This window comes from Urocampus carinirostris, chromosome 2 (genome assembly GCF_059441175.1).
Source record: "Urocampus carinirostris isolate Australia breed hairy pipefish chromosome 2, RoL_Ucar_1.0, whole genome shotgun sequence".
NCBI lineage: Eukaryota > Metazoa > Chordata > Actinopteri > Syngnathiformes > Syngnathidae > Urocampus > Urocampus carinirostris.
The window spans coordinates 38253872-38280370 of record NC_142350.1 but is presented as its reverse complement, the minus strand read 5'-3'; the positions used below and the strand labels follow the sequence as shown (position 1 = coordinate 38280370).

The 26499-nt window shown below is 37.5% G+C and overlaps 1 protein-coding gene across 2 annotated transcripts in view; it reads left to right on the top strand.

Annotated features, from left to right (window-relative positions):
- Positions 1-424: 424 nt before the first annotated feature.
- faxcb (failed axon connections homolog, metaxin like GST domain containing b) overlaps positions 425-26499 on the top strand; it is a 30451-nt gene continuing 4376 nt past the window's right edge. The window contains exons 1-6 of one of the 2 annotated variants that reach the window (XM_088326447.1): positions 425-583; positions 3446-3805; positions 12998-13133; positions 16544-16740; positions 23612-23829; positions 25807-25923. In XM_088326447.1, the coding sequence (XP_088182573.1) occupies positions 3546-3805; positions 12998-13133; positions 16544-16740; positions 23612-23829; positions 25807-25923 (928 nt within the window). In that variant the 5' untranslated portion in view covers positions 425-583; positions 3446-3545. Of the gene's footprint in view, positions 584-3125; positions 3806-12997; positions 13134-16543; positions 16741-23611; positions 23830-25806; positions 25924-26499 lie in introns of those variants that run through there. The other variant, XM_088326446.1, reaches the window with a different exon arrangement.

Here is a 26499-nt window from a genome sequence, read left to right as displayed (position 1 = left end):
TCCAGAAGGAGCTGCCATTATTGCCCACCATCTTGCTGCTACAGGAACCCGCAAAAAAACAAAACAAAGAAATGTGCTGCAGTTTAGTCAATTTGAAACTTCGTTGTTTGTATTCTTCCTTGTGCTTTTGTAGCACTCATTGTAGTTTGTGTGGCACGGTACAGTGACAGCTAGTGGTCAAATGTTAAACCGTGTCCCTTTCCTTAAAATATGTATTATGAAGATTGCAATGAATGCCCTATTTCCCTTGCTATTTGTTGACCCAAGTAAGAACAAAAGTTTGCACATTCCGGTTCGATGACAGTAGCAGCCCCCTCCCACATTGGCACCCTCGGCTCTCTTTCACACGCACCCACGTCAGGCGTTTAGCGGAGCTCCTCACAACACAAGGACGCAGATCAATCTCAAGCGCTCCGAAAAGCAGATCTCGTTATTGACTTGGAAGGACTTGGACGCAATCTCCTTTGAGCAAGTCATTCGCAGCCATCTGTAGTAGGCATGAGCGGCCAACATTGTCCCAGAGCACGCGATGGCCAGCGGCTTCAACATGAATTACCTCCTTTACTTCCGAACTTGCTCCAGAGTGAGTCGTTTTGATTATTCTCTCGTTTTTATTTTGCGTAAAATATTAACCAAAGAAAGTTACAAATAAGTGTTGTTTAACGGCTGATTGGATTACATTGGGTTAAAAAATATGGCCAAGTTTATGGTCCTGAAGACATCTCATATAATTATCCTTTAATATACTAGTTTAATATACTAGTTTTAACAAATTGGTTTTGAAATGCTTACAATTGAAGCAGTATAATGTCTCAGTGTAAAGAACTTGATTTGATATTTAGTTCTGTAGTACAACTAGTTGTTTTTTTTTTTATGGAGTGTTTGTGTAGTCACGATTTTGTAGTAATTATGTGGTGTTGCAATACTGTAGTTTTATTTTCGTTGTATTTTGTAGTAATTTTGTGCTATTTCCATAGTAGTATTTTTGTAGTTTCCATATTTTTGTGGGGTTTCTTTAGTATTTTTTAGTATCACTGTTCTTGTATTTCTGTAGTATATCTGTAGCAGTGTTTTTGTATTACAGTATTAATGTAGTAATATTTTTTGTTGCATTTATGTAGTATTTTTAAATAAGATTTTTTTTGTGTTATATTTTTGTATTATATGTTGTAATATGGGGCAGCACGGCGGCGCAGTGGTTAGCGCGTGTGCGGCACAGTTCTAAGGTCTTGGGAACCTCCTGTGTGGGTTCAAATCCAGCTACCGGACTTCCTGTGTGGAGTTTGTATGTTCTCCCCGTGCTTGCGTGGGTTTCCTCCGGGCACTCCGGTTTCCTCCCACATTCCAAAGACATGCATTTCAGGTGGATTGGCCGGTCCAAATTGTCCCTAGGTGTGAATGAGCGAGCGGGTTGTCTGTCCCTGTGTGCCCTGCGATTGGCTGGCAACCAGTTCAGGGTGTCCCCTGCCCACTGCCCGATGATTGCTGGGATGGGCTCCAGCACCCCCGCGACCCTACTGAGGATAAGCGGTGCAGCTAATGAAATTAGATGTTGTAATATTTCTTTGGTAGTATTTTTAATAATATACTACTATAGTATATTATTATTTCTGTAGTAGTATTTGTGCAGTATTTCTTTAGTATATGGTAAATTATCCATAGTAGCACGTTTGTCGTGTTTCTGTCGTACTTCTGTAATACCTCTGTCGTTATGTTTCTGCATTCCTATTTTTGTATTGTAGTGTAACTGTCATTATATTCGTGAAGTATTTTCTTCTTTCAAGAATATAAACAATACGATATAAGGTCCCTGTGTTCAAGCACTAAATTAGATATTTACTCTAGTAATATTTCTGTGGTAGTATTTTTGTAGTAGACACACAGAAGGACAATGGGGACAAAGCTACCACCAAAAAACATTTTCCATTAGCAGTAATGTATTTAGTGTTATATATATTGTCATTGTATTTTGACCATTTTTGTTAGACAAATCCAATGAAAAAGCCTGCCGGGCTGCATGTGGCCCACGGGCCATATTTTGCCCAAGATTTATGCGATTGACAGGTCCAAGATTGGGTTTTGTATATCAACCAAAGACCGCTATCGACAAAAGTTAAAATGTTCCTATAACAACCACGTATAATGTTCACATTGAAGCCAAACAAACTACTGTGCATACGTTTGATTAGAAATACCTTTTTTTTGTTAGCTGACGACATGCTACTACATACCACTATTAACACCCATTACCACCATTAGCCTTAATCTTCTGTGGCTAGTTGTTGTTGTTAACCAGTCCGTAGAAGTCCTGGTAACTGGTCAGGGTGGGGTAGCTCCTCCACTTTACTAAACAATGGACCAGCTGTGTTATGTGAGCACTGTTAACTTGACTAAAACAGGAAGTTAACGATTGTTGCCAAAATAAAAGATTCAGCGTCTTGAAATCCAGATCATATTATTACACATTGAGGGTTGTGAGACCCAGGTCCGATCGAATGTCACTTTTTTAGGGTATATGGTTAATTATATTTCTAGAATTTTCCATTTATACTCCATTAAGTGGATGTCTGGTTGTTTTAAATGAGCACTGTGTAATATTTGAACACTAGATGTCGCTGTAACGTGTAGTACAACTGAAAAAGGAGTGCTACAAAGTACAAGGAAGATTACCAACCATGGCGAGTCAAAGCTACCAAACTGCACTATTTTTTTTTTTATTAATTATTAAGTCACAAACTTTACAGTTTTATGGAAAAATGTCCCTACACATGTATTGTAGTTATAGACTTGAGATAACAAAATCTTGGATATTTTTGGCTATTGATATGGAAACACTACAGTGTAGTGACACTGAGCAGTCCCTCATTCAACGCATTCAGTTTGGACACTCATACATTATAAGCACTCCACTGTCACATATAAAGATGTGGCGGGACACATTTGGCCCCTGGGCCATGAGTTGGACACATGAGCTCTAGACAATCGACCACCTCAAAGGAAGGTCAGTTTTATAGCATTCTTAGCCTTTTGTACAGAAGTTTGTGGAACCTTCGTAGGGTTTCTTAAATTTCCTCATGCTGAGGTTTTGACTTTTTCCTTACCCTATGTTGGTTTTAGATCAGGGGGTAGTGTAATAATAGTCTGTAGTCTGTAAAGCCCTTTGAGACTATTTGTGATTAAGGGTCGTACATATAAACTTCACTTGACACAAGTGCGTTTTCACTGCTCAATTCCACTTATCCAAGGTTTCATAAAAAGCGCTTTGGGATTTACTTTGAAAAACTGATTCCGGAAGTGAAGCGATGGAAACTCTCCCTGTTTTGATGATAACAGACGCTTGGAAGGAACGTGAACTCCAGGGGGTGCTGAGCATCATCCTCCCGGGGAGGGCTGAATCCAACTGTTTACTCCTTTAGTTTTTCGGAACTAATTGAGTCCCCCTTAGAACAGGCCATCATGCCGTAGACCGGAACGGCGCGTACATGAAGCCAAGCCGGGAGAGTGGCGCCGCGGAAGTGGGCTTCTTGTGACCGAGGAGGGAGAGGATGTACTGGGCAGCTGGTTTGGCCTCCTCCCGGCCGTGCGTGGTGGATCTCGGGCGGAATCACAGCCTCCCCCTCGGCTTGTGTGTCTCCGAGCAGCCGCAGTCATTTTATGGATACATCATCGCCTTCCCTTTGCAGGACTACAGCGGCATTATGACGGCTCTGGGATCGGAATCCTGGTTGAAAAAGACTCTTTACATCACCGGGGGGGCACTACTCGCTGCCGCAGCCTATTTGCTACACGAGCTGCTTTCCATCAGGTAAGGTTGTTTTCACTTCCTTGCACAACAAGTACCCCCGCCCCACCCCCTGCACACTTTTTTATGCAACTCTGCTTCCCGTTACACAAGCTTCACTTTTTATTCTGCTTTCCAAGGGCATAGCTCACAAGCTCGTTGAAGGGAAATATATATTTAAATCATATCAAGTCACGTTTCCGCTCTCGTGCCCGCCCGGCTGGCATTCAAGCGTGACTATAACGAAACACTCCTTGGGCCGATCTGTCAATGTATACGTGTTCCCTGTATTTAATACGTTTTTGGATTATTCCTAATTGAATACGCTGTATTACGATTTTTGGTACGGGATTTTTTTTTAACTCGTTTTTTTTATTAGGCCCATTTCAGTTCTAATCCGGATCTCCTTGGTCACTGGTAGCAGACGACAATGTTTATTGTTGCTTTTTATTTAGGCACATTACAACAAAACAAAACAATTCATTAATTAACCAAAGGAAACAATAAACTATTTCCACAAAGAACAGTGGTACTGTACATACCTGTCAAGCTCCAGGGCTCCATGCCCTTAAAAACTGTCGTATTTTACCTTACAAAATACAGAATAATCTTACACCATTTTTTTTTCAAACGTGTTTATTTATGTAGTTTAACATGTTATATTGCACGTGTGTTTCGGTATATCATATTTATTGGTAATTAACATTTTGTTGTGAAATACTGAGTTGCTCGACACGAATGAGGTTTATTATTAAAAAAGTTCAAAAATTAAGTAGCTTGGATGTTCACTGTAGAAGGAAAAAATACATGCAAATATATTTAAGTATAATTTTCTTATTCAAATTATTAATTCATTTTTTTGCATTAAATTATTGTTAGTAATACATTCATTAAAGGGATAGCCACAAACCTGTCTATTTTCATTTTCTCCTTTTATACTTCCTTTTTTTCTTAACTTCTTTATACGACATATTCGTAATATAATGCATCAAAGCAAGTGAGCCGTTTGAGAGCCGGCTCTCTTTAATGAGTTGAGCTGAAAAAGCCGGTTCTCTAAAATGAGACGGACTTCCTTTCACTACACAACTACCACAGAATGATGCATGATGGGAAATCCCCAGGGGGTAGACGCATACGCACAGTAGCATCAAACCGCTCGCTTCGTTTGCAACAAAAAAAGATACCGAGATAGAGGCTATCGCGGCGAACTCGTTTGACTTGAGTGATTTGCCGTTTCATGATAGTCGGTATATAATGGATGGTACCCATAATTGACAAATTTGCGTTTTTCCCTACGGATTTTCTTGTACGTCGTACACGTCTTAAAATGCATAATAAACCTACTTTGTACGGCAAAAACGTACAGGTTGACAGGTATGCGTTTTGTTTAGTTAGACCGATCTCGTCTTGCCCATTTCGGTTCTAATCCGGATCTCCTTGGTCACTGGTAGCAGATGACAATGTTTATTGTTGCTTTTAATTTAGGCGCATCACAACAAAACCACACAAGTCATTAATTAACCAAAGGAAAGAATAACGTATTTCCACAAAGAACAGTGGTACAATACACAGCACATCAACAGACTGGCGGACGGTGCATTTCACATCAAGGCCTTCAGCTCTAGTCTGAATTAGTTATTTGTCGTAGGGGAACGTGCCAGCTCTATGAGGGTAGTGACATTTGCTATTTTATTTGTGAGGACTCGGGTGAAGTACAGGTGATTTGAGCCGACCCCTGGCCCCGTGGCATGCCTGATTCTCTGGATCTGGCCACTGCCACCACCGAGTATGGTCCGTTTAGGGAGCCAGCAATGCAAACCGCAGGGGGAAGGGCGAAGGGGTGGTTAGGCGATGCGTAAAGCCTGTCTGTTGTAACAAAATCCAAGTTAACAAGACTGCATGGAGACAGAAGTACAATGACAGAGTAATACCATCTATAAAACAAACTGATTATTTCTGCAAAATCCTGCACTGCTATATATAATAAGCTACATTAAACTTATTGCAAGTGGGGAAAGAACTAAGACAGATGATAAAATAATGATGTTGTTTATTTGGTAAATATAAATAAACTTGTTCACACAAATTATCTTTGTCTTCATTGGATGTAGTCTGTTTTGCTGTGAGTAAACAGCTGCTCCGTTTTGTTTGTAAGGTTTGCTATTGCTTGATAAGGACAATGGCAATCATTGATAATGCATACTTCATCATATTCTTGTAGTATTTCTGATTAAGTATTTTTTTTGTAGGATTTTTGTTGTAATTTATGTACTATTTCCGCTGTAGTATTTCTGTAGTATTCTTGTGATATTTCTGCAATAGTAGTGTTGTAGTAGTTGTACTTTTGTCCTATTTTTCTCATACTTTAGTACTGTTTCTTTTTTAGGATTCTTTTAGGCTTCCTGTGGTATTTTTGTAGTATTTCTGCATTATTATTTTTGTACTATTTCCATAGTAAAGAACCAAGAAAGATGCTGAAAGTATTGTTCGGTGTTTAGTTGCTAAATAAACCTCTTTACACAAATCTGTTTTTATTCTACCTAGTCTTTCTTACTGCAAGTAAATAGATGCCTGTGTTGTGGTAATAAGCTTAATTATCACTCAATAAGGGCAATTGCAATCATTAATAAGGGAACCAAGCGGCTGGGCGTGAAAGGTATGGAAATTCATATTCAACTCCTATCCAAGTCACGTGTCAGCTCGTTGTGCCAGCCCGGATGGCACTTGAGGGTGACTAAATCGAGGCACTCCTGGGGCTGACCTTTCATGAACCCCTGCTGCTCACAACCTACAATCTCTCTCTAGAGGTGTTACGAAATGTAATTGGTCTTTAGCATACTAAACAGATTAATGACATATGCACAATTGGCATATGCGGGATTATTTAAGGCCAAGCTGGTAGAGGAGTAAATGCATCTTGTGTAAACAGAGCCCTCTTCCGTTTCTTGCACAAGCAAGCATTGCCGCAGAATCACGTGCAGGACACTGAAGCTGAGGCTAGCCTACCAGCATCATCTGTTGGGAACATGTGATATTATGTTGGTGGAATGCAGATATTGGTCAGATGAGTGTTTTTCAACCAGTGTGCCAGGGCACACTAATGTTCTATGAGACCTTGTCTATTATGCCACAGGAAATTGTGCCAAATTGTATCTTTGCAAAAAAGCATGTCATTGCTCTGTGTCTTTGTTTTCTCCCAGTGATCAGTCAAATAATTATAGATACCATTCATCCAGATTTTTAGATGGCAGCAGATTGTAGTTTTTTCTTCTCATACAGTAATTATCTGCTCGAGGAAGCTGTTAAAGGGACAGTGTGTAGTGTTTGACTACTAGATGTCACTGTATTGTGTCTTAAAACTGAAAATAAGAGCTAAACCTTAGGACTAAAGCGCAAAATTATTCTTAGTTTTTCCCCAGCTTTCTCAAGATTTTTGTTTTTTAGGGTACCCATAGCATCAAGATGTCAGACAATTATGTCAACGCCTTCTAGGCCACAGGTGTCAAACAGGCGGGCCGCGGGTCAGATCAGGCCCGCTAAGGGATTGAATCCGGCCCGCGAGACAACACTCAGAGAAGCGCAAGAGAAAAACAAGCTGCAGGTTGAAATATGTCAACTTGATGTTGCCAAAGCCAGGTGCCTCTCACAAAGACGCTGTACTCGTATTTATTTATTTATCTCTCTACATCTCTCAACATCTCTCTTTCTCTCTCCATCTCTCCACATCTCTCTCTCAACACCTCTGTCTCTCTCAACATCTCTCTCTCTCTCTCTGTCTCTCTCTCAACATTTCTGTCTCTCTCTCAACATCTTTGTCTCTCTCTCTACATCTCTCTCTCTCTCTACATCTGTCTCTGTCTCTCTCTGTCACTTTGTCTCTCTCAACCTCTCTCTATGTCTCTCTCTCAACATCTCTCTTTCTGTCTCTCTGTCTCTGTCTCTCTCTCTCTCTGTCTATCTTCCTACTCTTCGCGCTTTCTTTTCTCTTTTCTCTCCTTCTGTCGTTCTATTTCTCTTTGAATTTCTTTCTTCCTCTCCCTATCTTTCCCCCTCTCTCACAACTTCTCTTTTTATCTCTTTTGTTTCTCACGCTCTCTCCCGCTCTCTCTTTCTTTGTCCTTCCCTCTCTCCTTTTCCCTCCCTCTTTTTCTTATTTCTCTATGTCACTTTTTCTTTCTCTTTAATCTACTAGTCCGGCCCCCGACAGAATGTTTGTTCTATCGTGTAGCCCCCGAGTTAAAATGAGTTTGACACCCTTGTTCTAGGCAAAGCCCTTGTTATGTCAAATAAATACCAATTTTTTAAGGGTCGGCTGCGTCTAACGAAGTGTCTTTAGAAAGTTGAAAGTGGACTATTATTTTTATCTATTAAGTATGTGTTAGCAATACCCAACTGAGTTCAAAGAGCCTTTATACATTTTTCCCCCACCGTGCATATCTGCTTTTTTTATCTTACTTTTAGCATAGCTGATTCGGAACTCGTAACACATTAGAAAGCAGAAAAGGGGTGAGGGGGGTGTTAGGTTTGAGGCGGATTTCATGCTCGTCCCCAGGTATTTTTTTTTAGTGTAGCCTAAAAATGGTAAAAGTAAAAAATGGCCTATTTATAATACGGTCTCAACGCCAACCCAAACCCCAATAAAGGGAAAGTTTATTACAACTTGAGGAATGAGCTGCCTGATGCTGCGAGCATGAATTTAAGCCATGAGATGGCGGCAGAGACTAGAAATTTGTTGTAGACACCACTTTTAAGAGTATTTAAGAAAATTCACCTTGACATAGTAGCTCATGTATATTTGCCTGTTCTCTAAATCAATATTGTTTCTTTACAATGAACAAAGTGATTTTACTTCTAAGAAGCGCCAAATAATATACACTGTCCCTTTAAGATTGTACAACAAATCAAATAAAGCAAAAATCTTAAACCCAATTTTGCTGATTTGTTTTATATTTGGCTAACAAAAAATAAACTTGTAATGCGCTTGTATCGATAAAATGTAATGCGCCACACTGTAATTATTTAGTGCAGACGTTACTAAACAGCCTGCAAATTGTACTGCAAAATCTAATTAAACAAATCTAATAAAGTAAACATGTCAAGTCATCTTTCACATAATTTTGATTATCATTTTCTAAAAGAAAATACAGAAAATCGTTAGAACCCAGTAAACGCATTTTAGTCCACTGATAGGTATGTTTTTGCTAATTTTAAGCATTATTTCTGCTATTTTCTTAAAAACACAACAACATAAAAATAGTAAACCTTGAAAACAAGGTTAAAAACTTCAAAAATCCAAAATTAAAGCAAATCTGGTTACCAAAATGAATAACCTATATTACCTCAAAAGCCGCGGTGACCAACAATGATAAAAATAACGTTATACTGCCAATCTAGACAACCTATATATCAAGCTAAAAAAAAACAAAAACATAAACGATTAAAAGAAACTGGTCCCCGGAATTAAGTTTTGAGATTTTTTAATGACAGGGTGTCTTGGCTCCTAAAAGTCTGAGAAAAACAAGTTTAGATGGATATAGATAAGTCTGCAAAGATGTGTTTTCAGCACCGCAGGCTACTGGACAGAGACACAAATACACCCTGCTCATGTTCATGTACTTACTCCATTTATCATTCAGAGCATCAAAGCTAGCCAAGCAAAGTCTGATTTTGTGACTCTACATTTTGGTGGGACAGTATTATTGACCCATACATTCTGAATTTAACCTTGAGTAACAAGAATGAGTACAGAAATGGCTTTAGATACGAGACACTTAATTACAGTCCTTAGCCGGGTGGTAAAAATCGCTTTTTTTTAACATTTACCACTTAATTCTCATAATTGTTAAGATAATTGCTGCTTACAGGGTTGTAATACAATAGTTAGATATTTGAATTGGTCCACAATTCCCCAAATAGTGATTTTTAAAACAACTTTTTTCAAGACCAATACCCAAATCTTAAGTAGTCACTACAACCGATAACACATTCTTTATACCATTACTACATATTTCCCTGCTCCTCCAAATTTCAAGTTGGTTATCCAAAACCTGGTTGAATGCTTGATTCTGGGACATTGACTGGAAGTTGAGTTGAAGTTTTAGGACAGCAAATATTTGTAATTATTTTAATAATTGATGTATAGAAAGATAACGCAGCAATACTCGCATAAAATGGCATGCATTTGGTGTCACAGACCAGAAACGGACACAGGACTCAATAGCGTACGTTTCTCAGTTTTTATTTGAAAAGAGAGGGAGAGTAAGGCTTGCTTGCTTGATCCGAGGACTGACGGAAAACAGGAGCGAGCGAGGCGGGAGTGACACTTCCGTGTCGGACGGAGACAGGCGGGAATAGTGAGTCGTTGGCCGGGGCTGGAGATCAAAGGCGATGTCGTGTTCGTAAGCGGGGTCGTAGGCAGGAGGCAGGCAAGTAACTGGGCAAAACAGGTCAGGTAACAGGAGGCAGGCAGAACGGGCGTAATCAGATCCAGAAACAGGTCAATAACGAAGATCAGGCAGGAAAAAGGGTTATCAGAAACGGAGTCGAACGAGAAAGCTCACTGAGTGGAATGCAACAGTTCGCAAGGATCTGACAGTCACTGAGAGGAAGTTGGGGGTTTAAAAAGGGAGTGTCCACCAATCAACTGTCCGGGCTGTTTGCACCAATCAAGCTGCCGCAAGTGCTCCAAATTGGCAATCACGACATTTGGCATGATCAATCATTGTTTTAACCCCACCAAATGTTTGTGATCACTTAAAAAAGGGATTGATCAATCAACGTATCAGTCAACTAGTAGCTCAGCAAGTGTTAAATCACGTTCTCTGCTAAAGTGCTGAAGTTTTCGGACAAGTTAATTGACTGTGCCTATCCCTTATTTCACATGGGAATTGTTTGGTTATGAGATAGATAGATGGATAGACAGACAGACAGACAGACAGACAGACAGACAGACAGACAGACAGACGGATGGATGATTTTTTCATACCTGAAGGAAAATTCACATTTCCAGCATTATCCTCTTGTTAAACAGTAAAATATGGAATATAGAATACAAAAATACCCAATAAAGCATGTTGGATAAAAAGCATTTAAATAATGTTCCATTAATAGACACTGTAATAAAAATAAAGTAAAATATGCTAATGTGAGGGTTTAATGTGTCCCCAACAATGCCATGAAAAACCTAGGTCCTTGCTTAAAGGAATATTTTCTTTATTTGTTGCACAAACACCGAAAAAACACTTCATCTTGATAAAATACATATTAGTCTTTGTGTTAATGTTAAAAAAACTAGTGAGTCATTATTGAATGTAATTGAATTGTCTTTATTGTCATTAATATCAATGTTGTGAAACATCATATTCAACAAGATTAGACAGCATTCCAGAGTAAACCTGTAATAAAAAAAGGCAAAACAAAGTAAAGTTCAAAGTAGTGCTTCGAGACTGGCCATAGTTATAGTATAAAGCAATAAAAGGATAGTACATCATAACAGTCATGTAATAAAAATAATGCAAAAACATTTAGCAGTCACAATAAACAAAATAATTCCTAAATAATACCCAAGATATATATGTTCTCAGTTTTCTATGGTGGTGATGGCCTTGGGTATTTTTTTCCCCCTGAACCCTCAGCGCTTTGATACCATAGTCCACTGTCTTAGATTTAGCAGCATAGCCTTTGATAAGTTTTAGTTTAGTAGACACTCGAAATAAGTATAGAAGACATCAAGGAGAATAGAAGAGGACTCTTAAGTTATTTTGAATGTCCTCCCCTGAACCCTTTTTATCATATCTTAGGTCATTGTTTTTCAACCCTTTTTGAACCAAGGTTCACTTTTATTTATAAAAAAGTTCAGAGGCACACCATCCGTGGACAATGTTTAGAAATGAAGTGATGTCAAATATTTCACTGTACTGCCTCATAAGTAGATATTTAGTATATAAAAATAAGAAAATAATACTTATAAAAAATAAATGATGTGCTTTATGTGTTTTATTTTTTACAGTGCAATCTTAAACTGCTTTGTTAAACAAATTAAGTTATTAAATGTACTGTGCTACGCCATGAGCAGATAATTAATGTAAAAATAGTATATAAGAATCTACTGCCACGTACTGATATGGATGACAATTACAGTTCCTCGTCTGATGATAGCAAAAATACTGAATAACGGCCTGATTTTTGGAAAGATAAAATTGGGCAAATTCCAGCGGCACACTAGACAAGGTCTCACGGCACACTGGTGTGCCCCGGCACACTGGTTGAAAAACACTGTCTTAGGTTACAAAAAGCAGATCCACCTTAAAGGGTGTGGATATCAAAGAACAGCAACATTATTTTCTGATAACCAAAAGTATGTATAATGTGCATAATAGTCAAAATAATGAACAGGAGTGGGGAATAATAATCAAAATAACAAACTGGCATCCTATGCAGGTAAACAACACCAAAAACAGAACCAATCAGAATAAACTTCATCGTATTCAACAAACCAGAACGTGATTTGATTAATCTGTTTTGACAAATGACTTGTCATACAATGTATAAGTGGATGTGTTTAGGTGACCTACTCTGCTAGGGCACCATTTTATTTCATTGTGTTAATACTATTTTATTTCCTATGATAAAAATATGTACTTTGAGCTGTACCAGAATTAAATTTTTGTAGTATGTATGACTGTATTATATTCTAACTATTCAGTGGGAAAAACGCCATATATATTTATTAAAAAATAAAGAACAATTTACGTTTACCAAGTCACTTTTGACTGCCATTCTGGCAGTTGTGTTAACACGATGGCAACACGTATATTTTGACAACTTAAACTTAGTACAAGAGACTTCCAATGTTAGTGTGTTGTAGTAGTGTTACCACAACTGTACTTGACTCATATTGCTGCCTGTATTTTTTGAAACTCACTTGCATGATATGTGTCCAGTCTTTGTCTTTAATTCCCAAACAAACTATATGAGAATGCTGCATTCCCAGATATAAAATTGAGTGCATAAATTGTGCAGTGCATGACTGCATCACGAGGGATGGGAAATGTGCAGTCATTCTATATATCAGTGTGATGACTCACTCAGTCAAAAATCAATTGGACTTCACTAAAGTGATTTGGTTTGATGTTTTTTAGTGACTGACCGACTGATGTCTGACAATGAGAATGAGACGGGCTCCTTTCTTAAACAAAATTATCCCTGTGTGTGCAGGAAGGAGCAGGAGTTGGACTCTAAAGACGCCATCATCCTCCATCAGTTCTCCAGACCAAAGAACGGCGTTCCCAGCCTCTCACCTTTCTGCCTCAAAATCGAGACTTACCTGAGAATGGTGGACCTGCCCTATCAGGTAAATGATTCTCAGTGCAGTAGTTGTTCATGTTCGTGGATTAAATGGTTCAACTTGTATGATGTATAAACTTATTTAAGAGATTAGTTTTTGTCAGATAGACACTGGGTCTCATTTTTTTGTATAGCCCTTTATCACAGATCCTCAAAGGGCGGCACAGGCTCACAGTTGCATAATTCCCTGATCTCAAAGGCAAGGAAAAACTCAAAGAACCCCAGCCAAATTTGAAATGAGAAACCTTCAAAAGGAGGTCATTCCTCTTCCAGAAAAACCTGGTTACAATGGATGTTGAGTGGGAATATATGCATTAACTGAAGTTGTGCAAAGGTCCAAAACAGCAATGACAAAGTTTACAGTCTCAACCAGGGCCCAGGTGATGATGTGCCTCACTTCCAAATACTGGTCTGCTGCCTCAGAACACATCCTGTGTGCAACATTTGTTGTTTTTTTTCCCATTGCTAAGTTACTTGTGAGGCAGCAAGAAAAGACAAGTAAACAACCGTAGGAGGTTAACGTTAATCATCAGCAATTGAATACAAATATGTCTCAAGACTTGATTTAAACACTTCCTTTAAAGTTCCAGACCTCATCTTTGGAGGAAAAGCATTCCACAGCACTGAGGCACAAATGGAGAATCATGGCCAGAATGCAGTGCAGTTAAAAAGTATTTGCCCCCTTCCTGATTTCTGTGTTTTTTGCATACTTATCACTCACGGAGGTTTCAGATCATCAAACCAAGTTTAATATCACACAGAGCCAAACCAAGGAAATACAAAATTCAGTTTTGAACAATTGATTTCGGTGATTAAGGCACAAAAAATGTTAACCTATCTGGCCCTATATGAAAAAGTAAGTGCCCATTATTTTTAAATCACAAAGTAACTGTGACTCATCACAGTTTTGGGAAATTCCAAAGGGCCACTCACAAAATTGATTTCAACCACATGTAGGCTACAAAATCTCAAGAACACAAATGGCATGCCACGATCCAAAGAAATTCCAGCAAAAGTTAGAAAAAAAGGGTTTGAAATCTATCAGTCTGGAAAAGGCCACAAAGCCATTTCCAAGGTTGTAGAGCTCCAGTAAACCACTGCCAGAGCCATTATTCACGAATGGTGAAAACTAGCAACAGTGATAAACCTTCCCATGAGTGGTCAACCAACTAAGATTACTCCAAGAGTTGGACGACAGCTCATCCAGGAGGTTACAAAAGTACTTTGAAAAACATTCAAGGAACTGCAGGCCTTGGTGGGCTCAGTTAAGTTCAGTGTTCATGAATCCACTATTAGAAAGACATTGGGCAAATTACTTTATCAAATAGTGCCAGATTTTTTTGCGCCTTAATAAATTAAATCAACATTTCAAAACTGAATTTAGTATTTCCTTGAGTTGTCTTTGTGTGATATTAAAATTGGTTTGATGATCTGAAACCTTTGTGAGTAATAAATATGCAAAAAACACAAATCAGGAAGGGGGAAGATACATATCCACGGCACTGTAACGCAAACTACCGCCACACTTGCCAGATTTAAACCTATCTGAGAGACAAGATCATTGAAGTAAAATAATAATATTATCCACCAGTTTTTTTCTCTACGCTTCTAAGTCATGGACTCCCAAGCAAAGCTGGAAAGAGAAATCCAGGCCATGGAGAAGTAATACTACAGAAAACTTCTAGGCATCAGCAAAAAGCCCACATGACAAATGAGACAGTGAGCAACGAAATCAGAGGGCACATTGGACACTACGAAGAACTGCTGTCGGTTGTGCAAACATGAAAACTGCAGTGTCCTATGTATAGATTGCACTATGTTTCTTATATCAGATGCTACGTATCCCTTAGAACGAGGATTAACAGGCTCGAGACAGTTTCTTACCCAGGACCATTACTGCCGTGGATAAGCGCACAAGGCAATGGAAACATACATATAAGTATGTATGTGTCTTAACTATGTGTAGGATAATTTGTATTTATATTTGATTTCTCGACTTTTATTTTGTAAATGTGTTGCTTAAAGAGTCGTTGCACTATTTTTCATTGCACTATTGTTTTGATGGAACTTACACCAGCTTCTAAGAACTACCAAGGAAATATTTTTGCCTATTTAGCCCAACTTTCCTTTTATCTTATTTTTTCTTTTTAAAGTGTTTATTAATCTCATTGTAAACAATGTTCAGTGTGGGTTTATCAATACAGTGAAGTCTTGGTTATCGCGGTTAATTAATGGGGACCGAGACCACCCGCGAAAACTGAAAATCCGGGAAGTAGCGGCTTCAAAAATGCTTAAAAAAACCTATACAGTTATACATCTTCGTCGCCGTCGTCTTCTTCCTCATCTTGAACGTTATCGTCGTCACCACCCTCAGGCACCATAGCATCAAACAAAGATTTAGCCTTGCTTCGGATTATGTTTACATCCAGGCTGCTGATTTTCTTCGCCCTACAATCATGGATCCAAATAACCAGTGCATTTTCCATTCGCACCATGGTCTTATTCTGGGTGTTAACAACCCTTTTGGCATCTTTGGTGAAAGATATTGCAGCAGTTTTGCGGATGTTCTTCTCTTTCTTCTTTATGTACCGTACCGTGGATTCATTAAGGCAATATTGTCGGGCTACGCTCGCGTGGCTATTTCCTGCTTTCAACTCGTCCTATAAACTTTTTTGTTAATTGTTAACATCTTTCGCTTTTTCTTCGGTTCACTAGATGCACCAAGGGATAAAGAGCGTTTGGGAGGCATCACGAAGGGCTTCACAAAACTTTTGCACTTAAAAAATCACCGCGAGACAAAGACTAACTAACCGCGATCTATGGCGAGAAGCGTACTGTATACGAGATAAGCATGGACTGATGGGCATCGGGAGAAGCTTGGGCTACTGTAGTGAATGGGCCAATGGGGAGTCGAGTATTCAGCGAGTGCTGGCCAATCAGCTTGCGTTTATGCCCGTGATGCTTAGCGTATACGTGCATTTCTTTGTGTTTTACAATTTTGTAAAATGATGCAATTACTAATTCTAATTGAATATTTTATTTTCAAATTTTGTAAATTAATGTAATTTTTAATTTTGATTTAATATTTTTCATTATTACTGTGCGTGGATTTCTTTGTGTTTTAAAATTTTGTAAAATGATGCAATTACTAATTCTAATTGAATATTTTGTTTTAAAATTTTGTAAAATAATATAATTTCTAATTTTAATTTAATATTTTTCATTATTATTAATTTTTGAATATGTTTTGATATTTTTAATTTTTGAATATTCTTTAGACCCGCAAAGCTCTGAACCCGCGAAAGGGGAACCGCGAACTAGCGAGGTTCCACTGTAACAATAAAGACAATTCAAATTCTAATTTGGATACAAAGTATATGAACGGACAGTAACACGGGGTGATTTGTGTCTCGCTAGAACTACTTTGATGGGAAGCTGTCACCACAAGGGAAGATGCCTTGGCTGGAGTACAACTACGAGCAGGTCTCGGGGTCGGAGTTCATCATCGACTTCCTGGAAGAGAAACTGGGGGTCAACCTCAACCACAACCTCACGCCGGAAGAGAGAGCCGTGTCTCGGGCTGTCACCAAGATGGTGGAAGAACATCTGTATTGGTGAGCTTTTGACCACCTGGTCATGTCATAAATCATCAAATTAGGCACATGATTAAACGGTGATAGGGAAATATGTGAGGATGTATGAGTAACATCCCAGTGGTGGGTTCCTTCACCTTGTCTGGGTGAGAGAGACAAGAACACAGTTCCCGCAATAAGACCTTGAGTGTTTTTCATCACTTAAGGTTCCATTGACTTACTCACCCCATGACATGCTGATGTAATTTCTGAATTTTCTCTGTGTCATGTACAGCAGTTTTTCAACCAGTGTGCCGTAACAGCTTGTCTAGTGCGCAACAGAAAATTGCCTAATTTTCCATCCATCAATCCATTATCTGCACCGCTTATCCTCAGTAGGGTCGCGGGGTTCTGGAGCCCATCCCAGCTATCTTTGGGCAGTGGGCAGGGGACACCCTGAACTGGTTGCCAGACAGTCGCAGGGCACACAGAGACAGTCTACTCACTCACTCGCTCATACACACCTAGGGACAATTTGGACCGGCCACCTAGCCTGACATGCCTGTTTTGGGAATGTGAGAGGAAACCGGAGTGCCCGAAGGAAACCCACGCAAGCACGAGGAGAACATGCAAACTCCACACAGGAAGGTTCGATCTCATGACCTCAGAACTGTGCCGCACAGACACTAACCACTGTGTTACCGTGCTGCTTTTGCCCAATTTTATCTTTGCAAAAAAGCATTCAATTGTTTAGTAGCTTTGCTTTCTTCAATGATCAGCCAGGTAGCAGTAAGATTCATCCATATCAGAAGGTGGCAGCATATTTCCTTTTTTTCTTTTTATATCCAGAATTGTCTCAGGAAATGTTAACATTGCAAGTCTTTTGGAGTTTAAATATTGTTGATTATGTCAAAAACTGAAATGTTCTATTTAAAAATCTTAGAATAAAAAGGTATACCAGTAGGTGCTAAGCCATAATCAGGAATATCAAAATAAAATAAATAATACTTTTCTTGAAATATTTCAGTTGGTTTGTATTAAGTCCAGAAAGTGTTACATTTTTTCTTTTATTATAATAAGGAAACTCAATAACTTTATGACCATTTTCTAATTTTCTAAAACACTCCTGTACTAATTATCTGCTAATGGGGTAGTACCGCAAGGGGAAATATATTTGGTAAGTGATTTTTTTTTTTTTTTAAGTCATTTAAGATTACATAGCAAAAGAAAACTTGCAAAATAAATCAAATGAAGTAAAAATTTGTTTTTGCTAATTTGTAGTATTTTCATTTTATTTATTATTATATATATTTAATGGTCATATTTATTCAGTATTAAAGTTGTTTCTCATTTAACTTTACAATTTTTGTGTTCGATTTTCAAAATTTTCTGAGATTTCAAAATATATTAGGAATATTATTAGTACAATTGCAATGTATTACTGTGCTGGGGTATGCAGATGCAGAGTGAGGCACATAATTCTCTTGCTTCATGGCAGAGGGCGATAGCGAGACCAAGGATTCATATTTAGTGCAGACCTAAGCCCTGAAACATAGTGAAAAAAATTGCAGATTTCAATTGTTATTTTTTTGTTATTTTTCTAGAAAAAAACCAAGATCCAAACATACTAAAAGAGGGTTAGAATATATGAATTTGCAACATAACCGCAAAACGATTGACCTAAATGAATAAGTGACAACAAGTGATAGGGAAAACGGTCAATTTAGGCAACATGATAATTTTAATTTGTAAAATAAAATTGAAAAACATAAAACTGATGCCAGAGATTAAATTTCTAACCCCATCAATTGTGTTTTTCTCTCATTTAAAAAGTATACCTCATCTCAAAAACGGTTGGGAAATACTGATGTACTGTAACATGGAAAACATTGCTTTCCATCCACGGAGGTCAGTGATGTATCCTACACGGTCTCGGGTTTCCTCATCCACGTTTAGACTTGCACTCACCTCCCTTATAAATTATTGATGTCAGGGAAGTGCAGGGTGGTGATGGCAAGCTGCTACATAACAGGATTAAGGCCAGAGACACACATCATCAATTCTTATGATAGCTGCTTTGTTCATATTCGAGAATCACTGCAGTATATTAAGCCTTAATTAAAAATTACATATTTGTACTTACATTTCGGAGGATTTGTGTGTGCAAATGTGTGGAAAGAAATGAATCAAAATCTATTTTGGACATATATGGACAAAATATGGGAAAAGTGAAGCACTGTGAATAATTTCAGGATATATGTTAGGAGTTATTGTTTTGTAAATCTGATAATAATAAACGCATCATTGGCTTTATGTAAAAAAATCTCAAATATTTTTGGGGGGAGAATAAAAAATATTGTTTTTTTTTGATAGTTCAAATAGGAAACTTTTTTTCCAATCACACCAAAAGATGTAAGAGCGTTTTTTAAAATAGGATCGTACAAAATGTACTTAAGCGATTTTCACAAATGTATTTGGAGAGAAAAAATAGGAGGACAAGTCCGTTACTTTTCTGACAGTTATTTTGTTGAAGATGTAGTGCAGGGGTGGGCAAACTATTTGAGTGCGGGGCTGCATTGGGTTGATACATTTGCCCAAAAGAGCAAGGAGGACAAACATAATTGATTCCTATTTTTTTCTCTATTGATAGATTCTTGAATCTTTAATTTGGCAATACACGAGGGAAAATATAATTATATATATATATATATCATTTTTAGAATAGCAACTGCGATTTGCTCTTATGAATAAACAAACATGCAGACATTTGCAAGTACAGGTGATATTTATTTTTGTCTGTATATTATGATCATATTAGTTTCAAAACGCTCAGAATGAAAGCATAGTTCTAAGAAAATTTCCCTTTTATAGCCTTAAATTTGATGATATGCATTGAAAAACTCTTAATGCAGTATGGCTAGCTCAGAAGTTTTTTTTTTCATTAAGTTGGATAAATATCTTAAAATACATAAAAAATATATGATTAAGAAAAACATTATTCAAAGAAACATGTAGCCAGCCATTTAAACGTTGGGGACGCTGGGGACAAGAGTGCCACCAAATCAACACATTTTTATTAGTAGGAGAAAAGTATTATTATTTTATACGTATCATTATTATACTTTAAACATTTTCGTTTCCAGGCCGGATGGGCCACGCCTTTTTAACACCCCTGCTATAAATAAAGCCTTTAACATTAGTGGTACTGATTTTTCTTTATCATCCATACTCCAAAAATACTCAGACAAGTGAAAAAAGCTCCTTGTTTACAACGACATCTCAGAACGTGCATGTTCTTTTCTGTCACGGGGTGGAAGGGGTGACCGGACCGGAACGGAGGCAGGAGGCAGGAAGGGAGAACTCAATTGCGTGACGATCCATAACTTTTATTTACCAAAATAAAAGTTGTCCATAACTCAGGGACAAGACAGAACAAACAGGTTTTAACAAAACGTGCAAACACCGGTTTCTTCCAACTCAACTAAACAGGACAAGGCATGACAGAACAGAAAAGGTATATAATGAGCCAGCACCTGCAAAACCCACAATCCAGCCTTAAATAGCAGACACGCAATTAGTTGAACTGCTTCAGCTGGTGCCCAGGGGTCGGAGCAGACCGGTCGCCAAGGCGACTATGACACTTTTCAGTTTTAATTATAATTATTTTTTATTAATCCAGTGGCTACATGCTTGGGACTGACATCTTTTTAGGCCATGGTGGTAGTTATGAAGAACTAAAATCCAAAGTAAAATAGCATGTAAAGAAAAATTAAGCCAGGTGTTTAAATATTGGGGACAGTGTGGGCAAGAGTGGCACCAAATATACACATTTTTATGAGTAGTTTTTTATTTTAGCTTTTTAGACATATTTTTATGTTTTGAACGTTTTTGTTTAATTATTAAAGAGGTATCAAACTCATTTTAACTCGGGGGCCACACGATAAAGCAAACATTCTCTCTGTGGCGGACTAGTTGATTGAGGAGAAAGAAAAAAAGAGAGAAATAAACAATAAAAAGAGAGGGAGAGAAAAAGAGAGTGTGGGACAAGGAAGGAGAGAAAGAGTGTGTGTGAGAGAGAGAGAGAGAGAGAGAAAGAGCAAAAAGAGTCAGAGAAGGCGGATTACCTCATGTGCGGTCCCTTCTCAAGGTTTCTTCATTTTCCTCAGGCTGACGTTTTTGAGTTTTTACTTGCCCTCATGTAGGTTTTAGATCAGGGGTGGTGTACTGGTAGTCCATAGTTTGCAATAGTCTGTGGTCAGTGCAGCCCTTTGAGACTCCTTGTGAGGACTATACAGATAAATATGACTTGACTTGACATGACTAAAGATGATAAGGAAGTGGTGTGCACCCTCTTAAGACAGCAGGCACGAGTAAAAAACAGACCGGATGCTTTTATCTAATTATCCTCTAGCGGTCACAAAACCAGATACTTGTCTCACTTGTATCCTGACTACCTTGAAAATATTGTCATGGTGGTGTTTGTTTTGCCTCACAGTTGGGCTAAACTAAAAGGTCAGTCTTTAATCTGTTTATCCAACGACTGTGAAGGGAAGTAAGAGTTTTAAATCTGTTGCACCTTAATCTTGTTAGTGTCTGCACAAAGTAGTGTCGTCAAGGACTTTGGGGCTGCATGAAAAAAAGAATCTCCCTGAATATTGTCATTGCTAGTATTTTCGACAGCTTTTGTCAATTCTGGGCATCTGGCTTTACTCAACCCCTGCCAGTTTTTAAGTAGTAAGCTGTACAAGTGGCAAAATGCACAACATGTCCACAGTTATGAAAGGATTGAGGTAAGCTACAAATGTAGCTAATATTTAACACGGTTGATTATTGTATTTGTACTGTTCTTCATTTGAAACGTTTAAAAGACATCTGGTGTTGGGGTTTTCACAGTACAGCAGTTGGGTTTATCCCCACTAGAGAGCGCTATAATAGCAGGACATGCTCAGAATATGAACCATAATAAATGGGAGGGGAAACGTGTTGCATTTTTATTAAAGACAAGTGTGAAAGTACATCACCCACTCCAGGGGTAAATTCGTATTGATTCTACAATGAATATGATATACTTACCTAAATACTACAATAAATTCCGGAAGTTGTAAGAGTTAGAGATAGTGCTGGAGAAGTACTGTACAACAAAGCTGGGTGAATACATGAGAAGAAAACAGTGCAATCTGGTCACTTTGAGTGTCTGTAGTTTGTATTCTTCCCTGTGCTTTGTAGTACTTTTTTTTGGTTGCACTACACACGGCAATGTTTAGTGGTCAAATATTTAACATATCCCTTTCAGAAAAAGGAAACTATTGCCTGGAATTTTTGGTGTGCTTCAAGATTTTTCAACAAAAAAAAGTGTGACATGTGTAGCATATTTAAAACATAAATAATTCATTTGATTAAATCATGAATCGAAGAATTAATTCTTAGGGCAAACTTAATATTCGCATCAAGTTTTATTTAAAGTTTGTCTTTCCTTTTGGAGCACCACAGAAGGCTTTAGAATTTTTTAGGAAAAACGTCTGACAAACCTTCCGATCAATCTCATAATCTTTCAACCATGAATTATTTTACCCAGCAAGTTTCAGTCCTTTTAATCAAGACGCACATTTAAATATTCATAGGAGTTTGTTTACCACAAATTAACAGAAAAAATGGATACTTGGGACTAAATACTAATAATAAGGGACAGGGGGGAGTATAAGCACAAATTGAGAGTTAGAAACAACTTGTGTTACGGTTAACCTTTGCTCAACAGTTTGGCGATTGGTTGTTATTCAAATCAGATTATTATTCCATAATATTTCATAATCTGATCAACTGAAGAATCAAGATGTCTCAGGTTGCTTCTTGGCCAGGCAGTAAAACCGGTGCCCTTTCAGTTGCACTACACAATACTAGATCTATTGATCAAATAATACACACTGTAATTCAGAAAATTGTAAGTGCAATAATTCCATGCTGCATCAGGGTTTTGGGACTTTGCAGATTTGTGTTCTGCTTATGATTGGCTAAACAGAGAAAGGAAATTTCTATCACCAACAACGTCTGACCTCTCCACCCGCTAAACTTGCTCTCGAGCCACACGCGGGTCTTTTGCACTCCCTATTGGCTCCATGGCGTTCTTTCAAAAATGTGTGGTAATGGTTATATGGTTATATATGGTTATTGTTGGTTATGGTTTTAATGTTAATGGTTATATGTGGTTTCTTTAGAACAGAACCAGAAGGTAAATTCAGTTTTCCATAATGTCCACTTGATAGTGACAACGTATTATGTAAAGTAAAATGTATTGTGTCCTTTATTCATATTGTGTCATTTATTCATACAGTTGTGCAATAAAAGAGCAGTATTATGTTTAAATTTATAATTTGACAATATAAAAATGATTTGTATTAAAAAAAACGTTATAAAGTACAGTACTTTGATTTGTTGAACACATACTTGAGCCTATAAATTGGGGTTGTTCTTTGGTTTCAATTTACAATAGAGTATTTGATAAATAAATACAGACATAAAAAAATGAATATTTTGCGGGAACTTTTTAAAACGTGAGAACCCCCCACCCCCAGTAAAAAACGGGGGATTACTAAAAAATATGTAACATCCTACATGCCCACATTCCTTGAGTAAATATTGTGCAAATTATAACCTTTATCTTCTTTGCTCCTTTATATTGTGTAAATTGTATCCGTATATTCTTTGTTCCTTTATCTTCTTTATTTTCTTTTATCCTCACTGTAAAATGTAAAACTGGAGTGCCACTTCCAATTTCGTTGTTACAATATGTTCAACCCATTTTATAACAATGACAATAAAGGTGTATTCTATTCTATTCTATTCTATTCTATTTGACTTTCAAACTTGGCTGAAGATGCATGGATCCGTTACATTACTTCTCTCATTATTCTTCCAGGACGATCGCTTACTGTCAGTGGGTGGACAACTTGGAGGAAACCCAAAAACTCTTATCAATGAGCGGTCCACTCAGCGACACGCTAAAATGGATGCTGAGCCGCCTGAATGGCAGCATGGTACGAAGGGAGATGTACGGCCACGGCATCGGTCGCTTCTCTGAGGAGGAAGTCTACACCTTGATGGAGAAGGACATGAGGACGTTGGCCACCCTGCTGGGTAGGAGTCATAATTGTCATTTTTGGTCAAAGAAAGGCAATTCATACATGTTTTATACTTTATTTTTACACTAATTAATGTGTATTTTGCATTATAACAATCAAGAACTAAGCTTACAAGTTTGAAAATTCAAGGTATTATTTTTATAACCGTCACAACATCAAACAAAAATACTCAAAGGTTGGCGAAATTAGCTTTTTTTTTACCTAAGATGAGCCCAAGGTTGGGAGAGTTACTTTTCAATGTAATCCGATACAGTTAATAGATACCTGTTTTAAATGTAATCCGAATATTCTAATATTGCAGTAATGTAACTTGATTTCTTTCAATTACTAAATTTGATAATAAATGATAAAATAACGTGATATGAATATCATTACTTAATTTTGTCTAGAATAAATGAACAATGTCACCTTGAAAAGGAAGTAGGGATGCCAATCCTCTTGACAATATTCAGGTTTACCAGGCTGTCTGTTCATCTCAGATTGACTGCTGCCCTCCTTGTCCTCGGCAACCACACACATAAAAACATTAAAACAATTGTAATTTACATTTACATTTATACATTTTTACATTTTATATATGTATATATGAGCACAAACACACACACACACACAAAAATTCACACACACACATAATACCTATGATCACAAGGCTTTGTTTTGTTAGTAACAATGGTACTAGGTGTAAGGATTACCGTGGGAAACACGTACTACTTACATAGCTATTCCCCTAATAGTATATTAGATTAGTGATGATGGTAACAGGGCAGGTTTTTGACTCATTTACTTTTTGTCAACATGTAATAAATATTTTTTCTTCTTAATGTTAAATTGTTTTACATAGCATTTTCTCTAATATTTGTATGCATACCAATGTTAAGGCTTCACTAAAATTAAAACTGGACTGATGCACAGATAGTGATGATGTAAGATTGTCGCACTTATTTATAATAAACAAAAGCATAAAAAGTGGTGCATGTGTGTCCTGTAAGCCACATTACTCCCTGTTTCTGGTGTCAGTGATTTAAATTAGAGAAAGAGCTGGCATATAATGCATGCCAGAATGTATGCTGGAATTGCCGTCCCATGAGCTGGATGATGGTCTCATATTCCGTAATATACGCGGAAATGATATATCCATAGCCGCGAAATATGTCTATGCTGCAATATCTTTTAGCGCTAATGGATTCCGATAGACACAATTCATCAGTGCATTATGTATGTAAATATACCTTTAAATAAACTTATAATCCTGCAAAGTAATCCTTATGTTTTACTAATTTTACCTGTAATTTAATTACGTCTTTTTTCTGTAACTGTAACAAAATACAGTGACATTTTCTTTTTAACCCGACTGACGTAATCCCACTACATTTATTCTCTTACTCCCCAAGCCTGCATTAGCCTCACTAAAAGAGGCTGACATGATTATTCACCATCTTGCCGCTATGGGTATCCCCAAATAACGCAAAATGGTTGGGCAAAAAACTGAGAAGTAAAATAGTGAGTTTTGGTCAATTTTAGGCTCTGTAGTTCGTATTCTTATGCTTTTAAGCACTTTTTTTTTGGTTGCACTTCACCAGGGGTCAGAAATCTATGGCTCTCTTCGTGAGTACATACTCTATAGCTCTGAGATAAGACATAACTTAGACAAATTTTTTCTGCATTGCTCTAATAATCATACATGCGCGGTCAAATTTGCACAAGTGAAGCCAATGGCAAAACCAAACTACCAAATACTCCATTTTCGATATTATTGGGACATTATACTTTTTCCAGTTTGGGTAAAAAGAAACCAAGTATTGGGATTTTGCATTGATGCTGTTTCTCAAGATTTAATTTCAAATGGCAAGCGCCCCACATTTGAGAAGCGCTGTAGTAAACAGAACTTCATGTTCAAACAATTCCGACCTGTACTGCACTGAGCACATTCTGATATGTAATTAAATTCAATTGTCACCACTGTGTCTTACAGGAGACAAGAAATATTTCATGGGCTCCAAGATCTCCACATTAGATGCAACAGTCTTCGGACATCTTGCTCAGGCCATGTGGACTCTGCCTGGTACACGTCCAGAACAACTCATTAAAGGTATATATTCTACATTTTGCTACTTTACAGCCCACTTGTTGCAGAGCAACTAAATTGTGTATTTTCTTTGGATCCATAACTTATACAAAATATACTCGACACAGAAATCCCTGTTTTCCCGCTTTTGTTATCAAAAGCAAAAGCAAGCACATCGTTCAGTCGAAGCATTCAGTAATTAAACAATCAAAGAAAATATACACTTGAAATGATAATGCTATAACTTCCACTCGAAAAACACCATTAGCTTTGTTAGCATACTAGCCTAAACCAGTGTTTTTCAACCAGTGTGCCGTGACAGCTTTTCTAGTGTGCTGCAAGCAAAAGGCCCAATTATATCTTTGTAAAAAAGCATGCCATTGTTCTGAATATTTGCTTAAGACGAGTAACTGTAATGTTCATCCATACAGCACCAGATTACCATTTTTTTCTTTTTATTAATATGACTGTCTCGAAAATTGTGATTATTGTGCTAAAGTTCTTTATTTTCTGTAACGTAATTAAAATAAAAAGTCATACATTATGGATTTATTACAAATCAAATAAAATATTTTAAATATTTTATTGTTATAATAATAA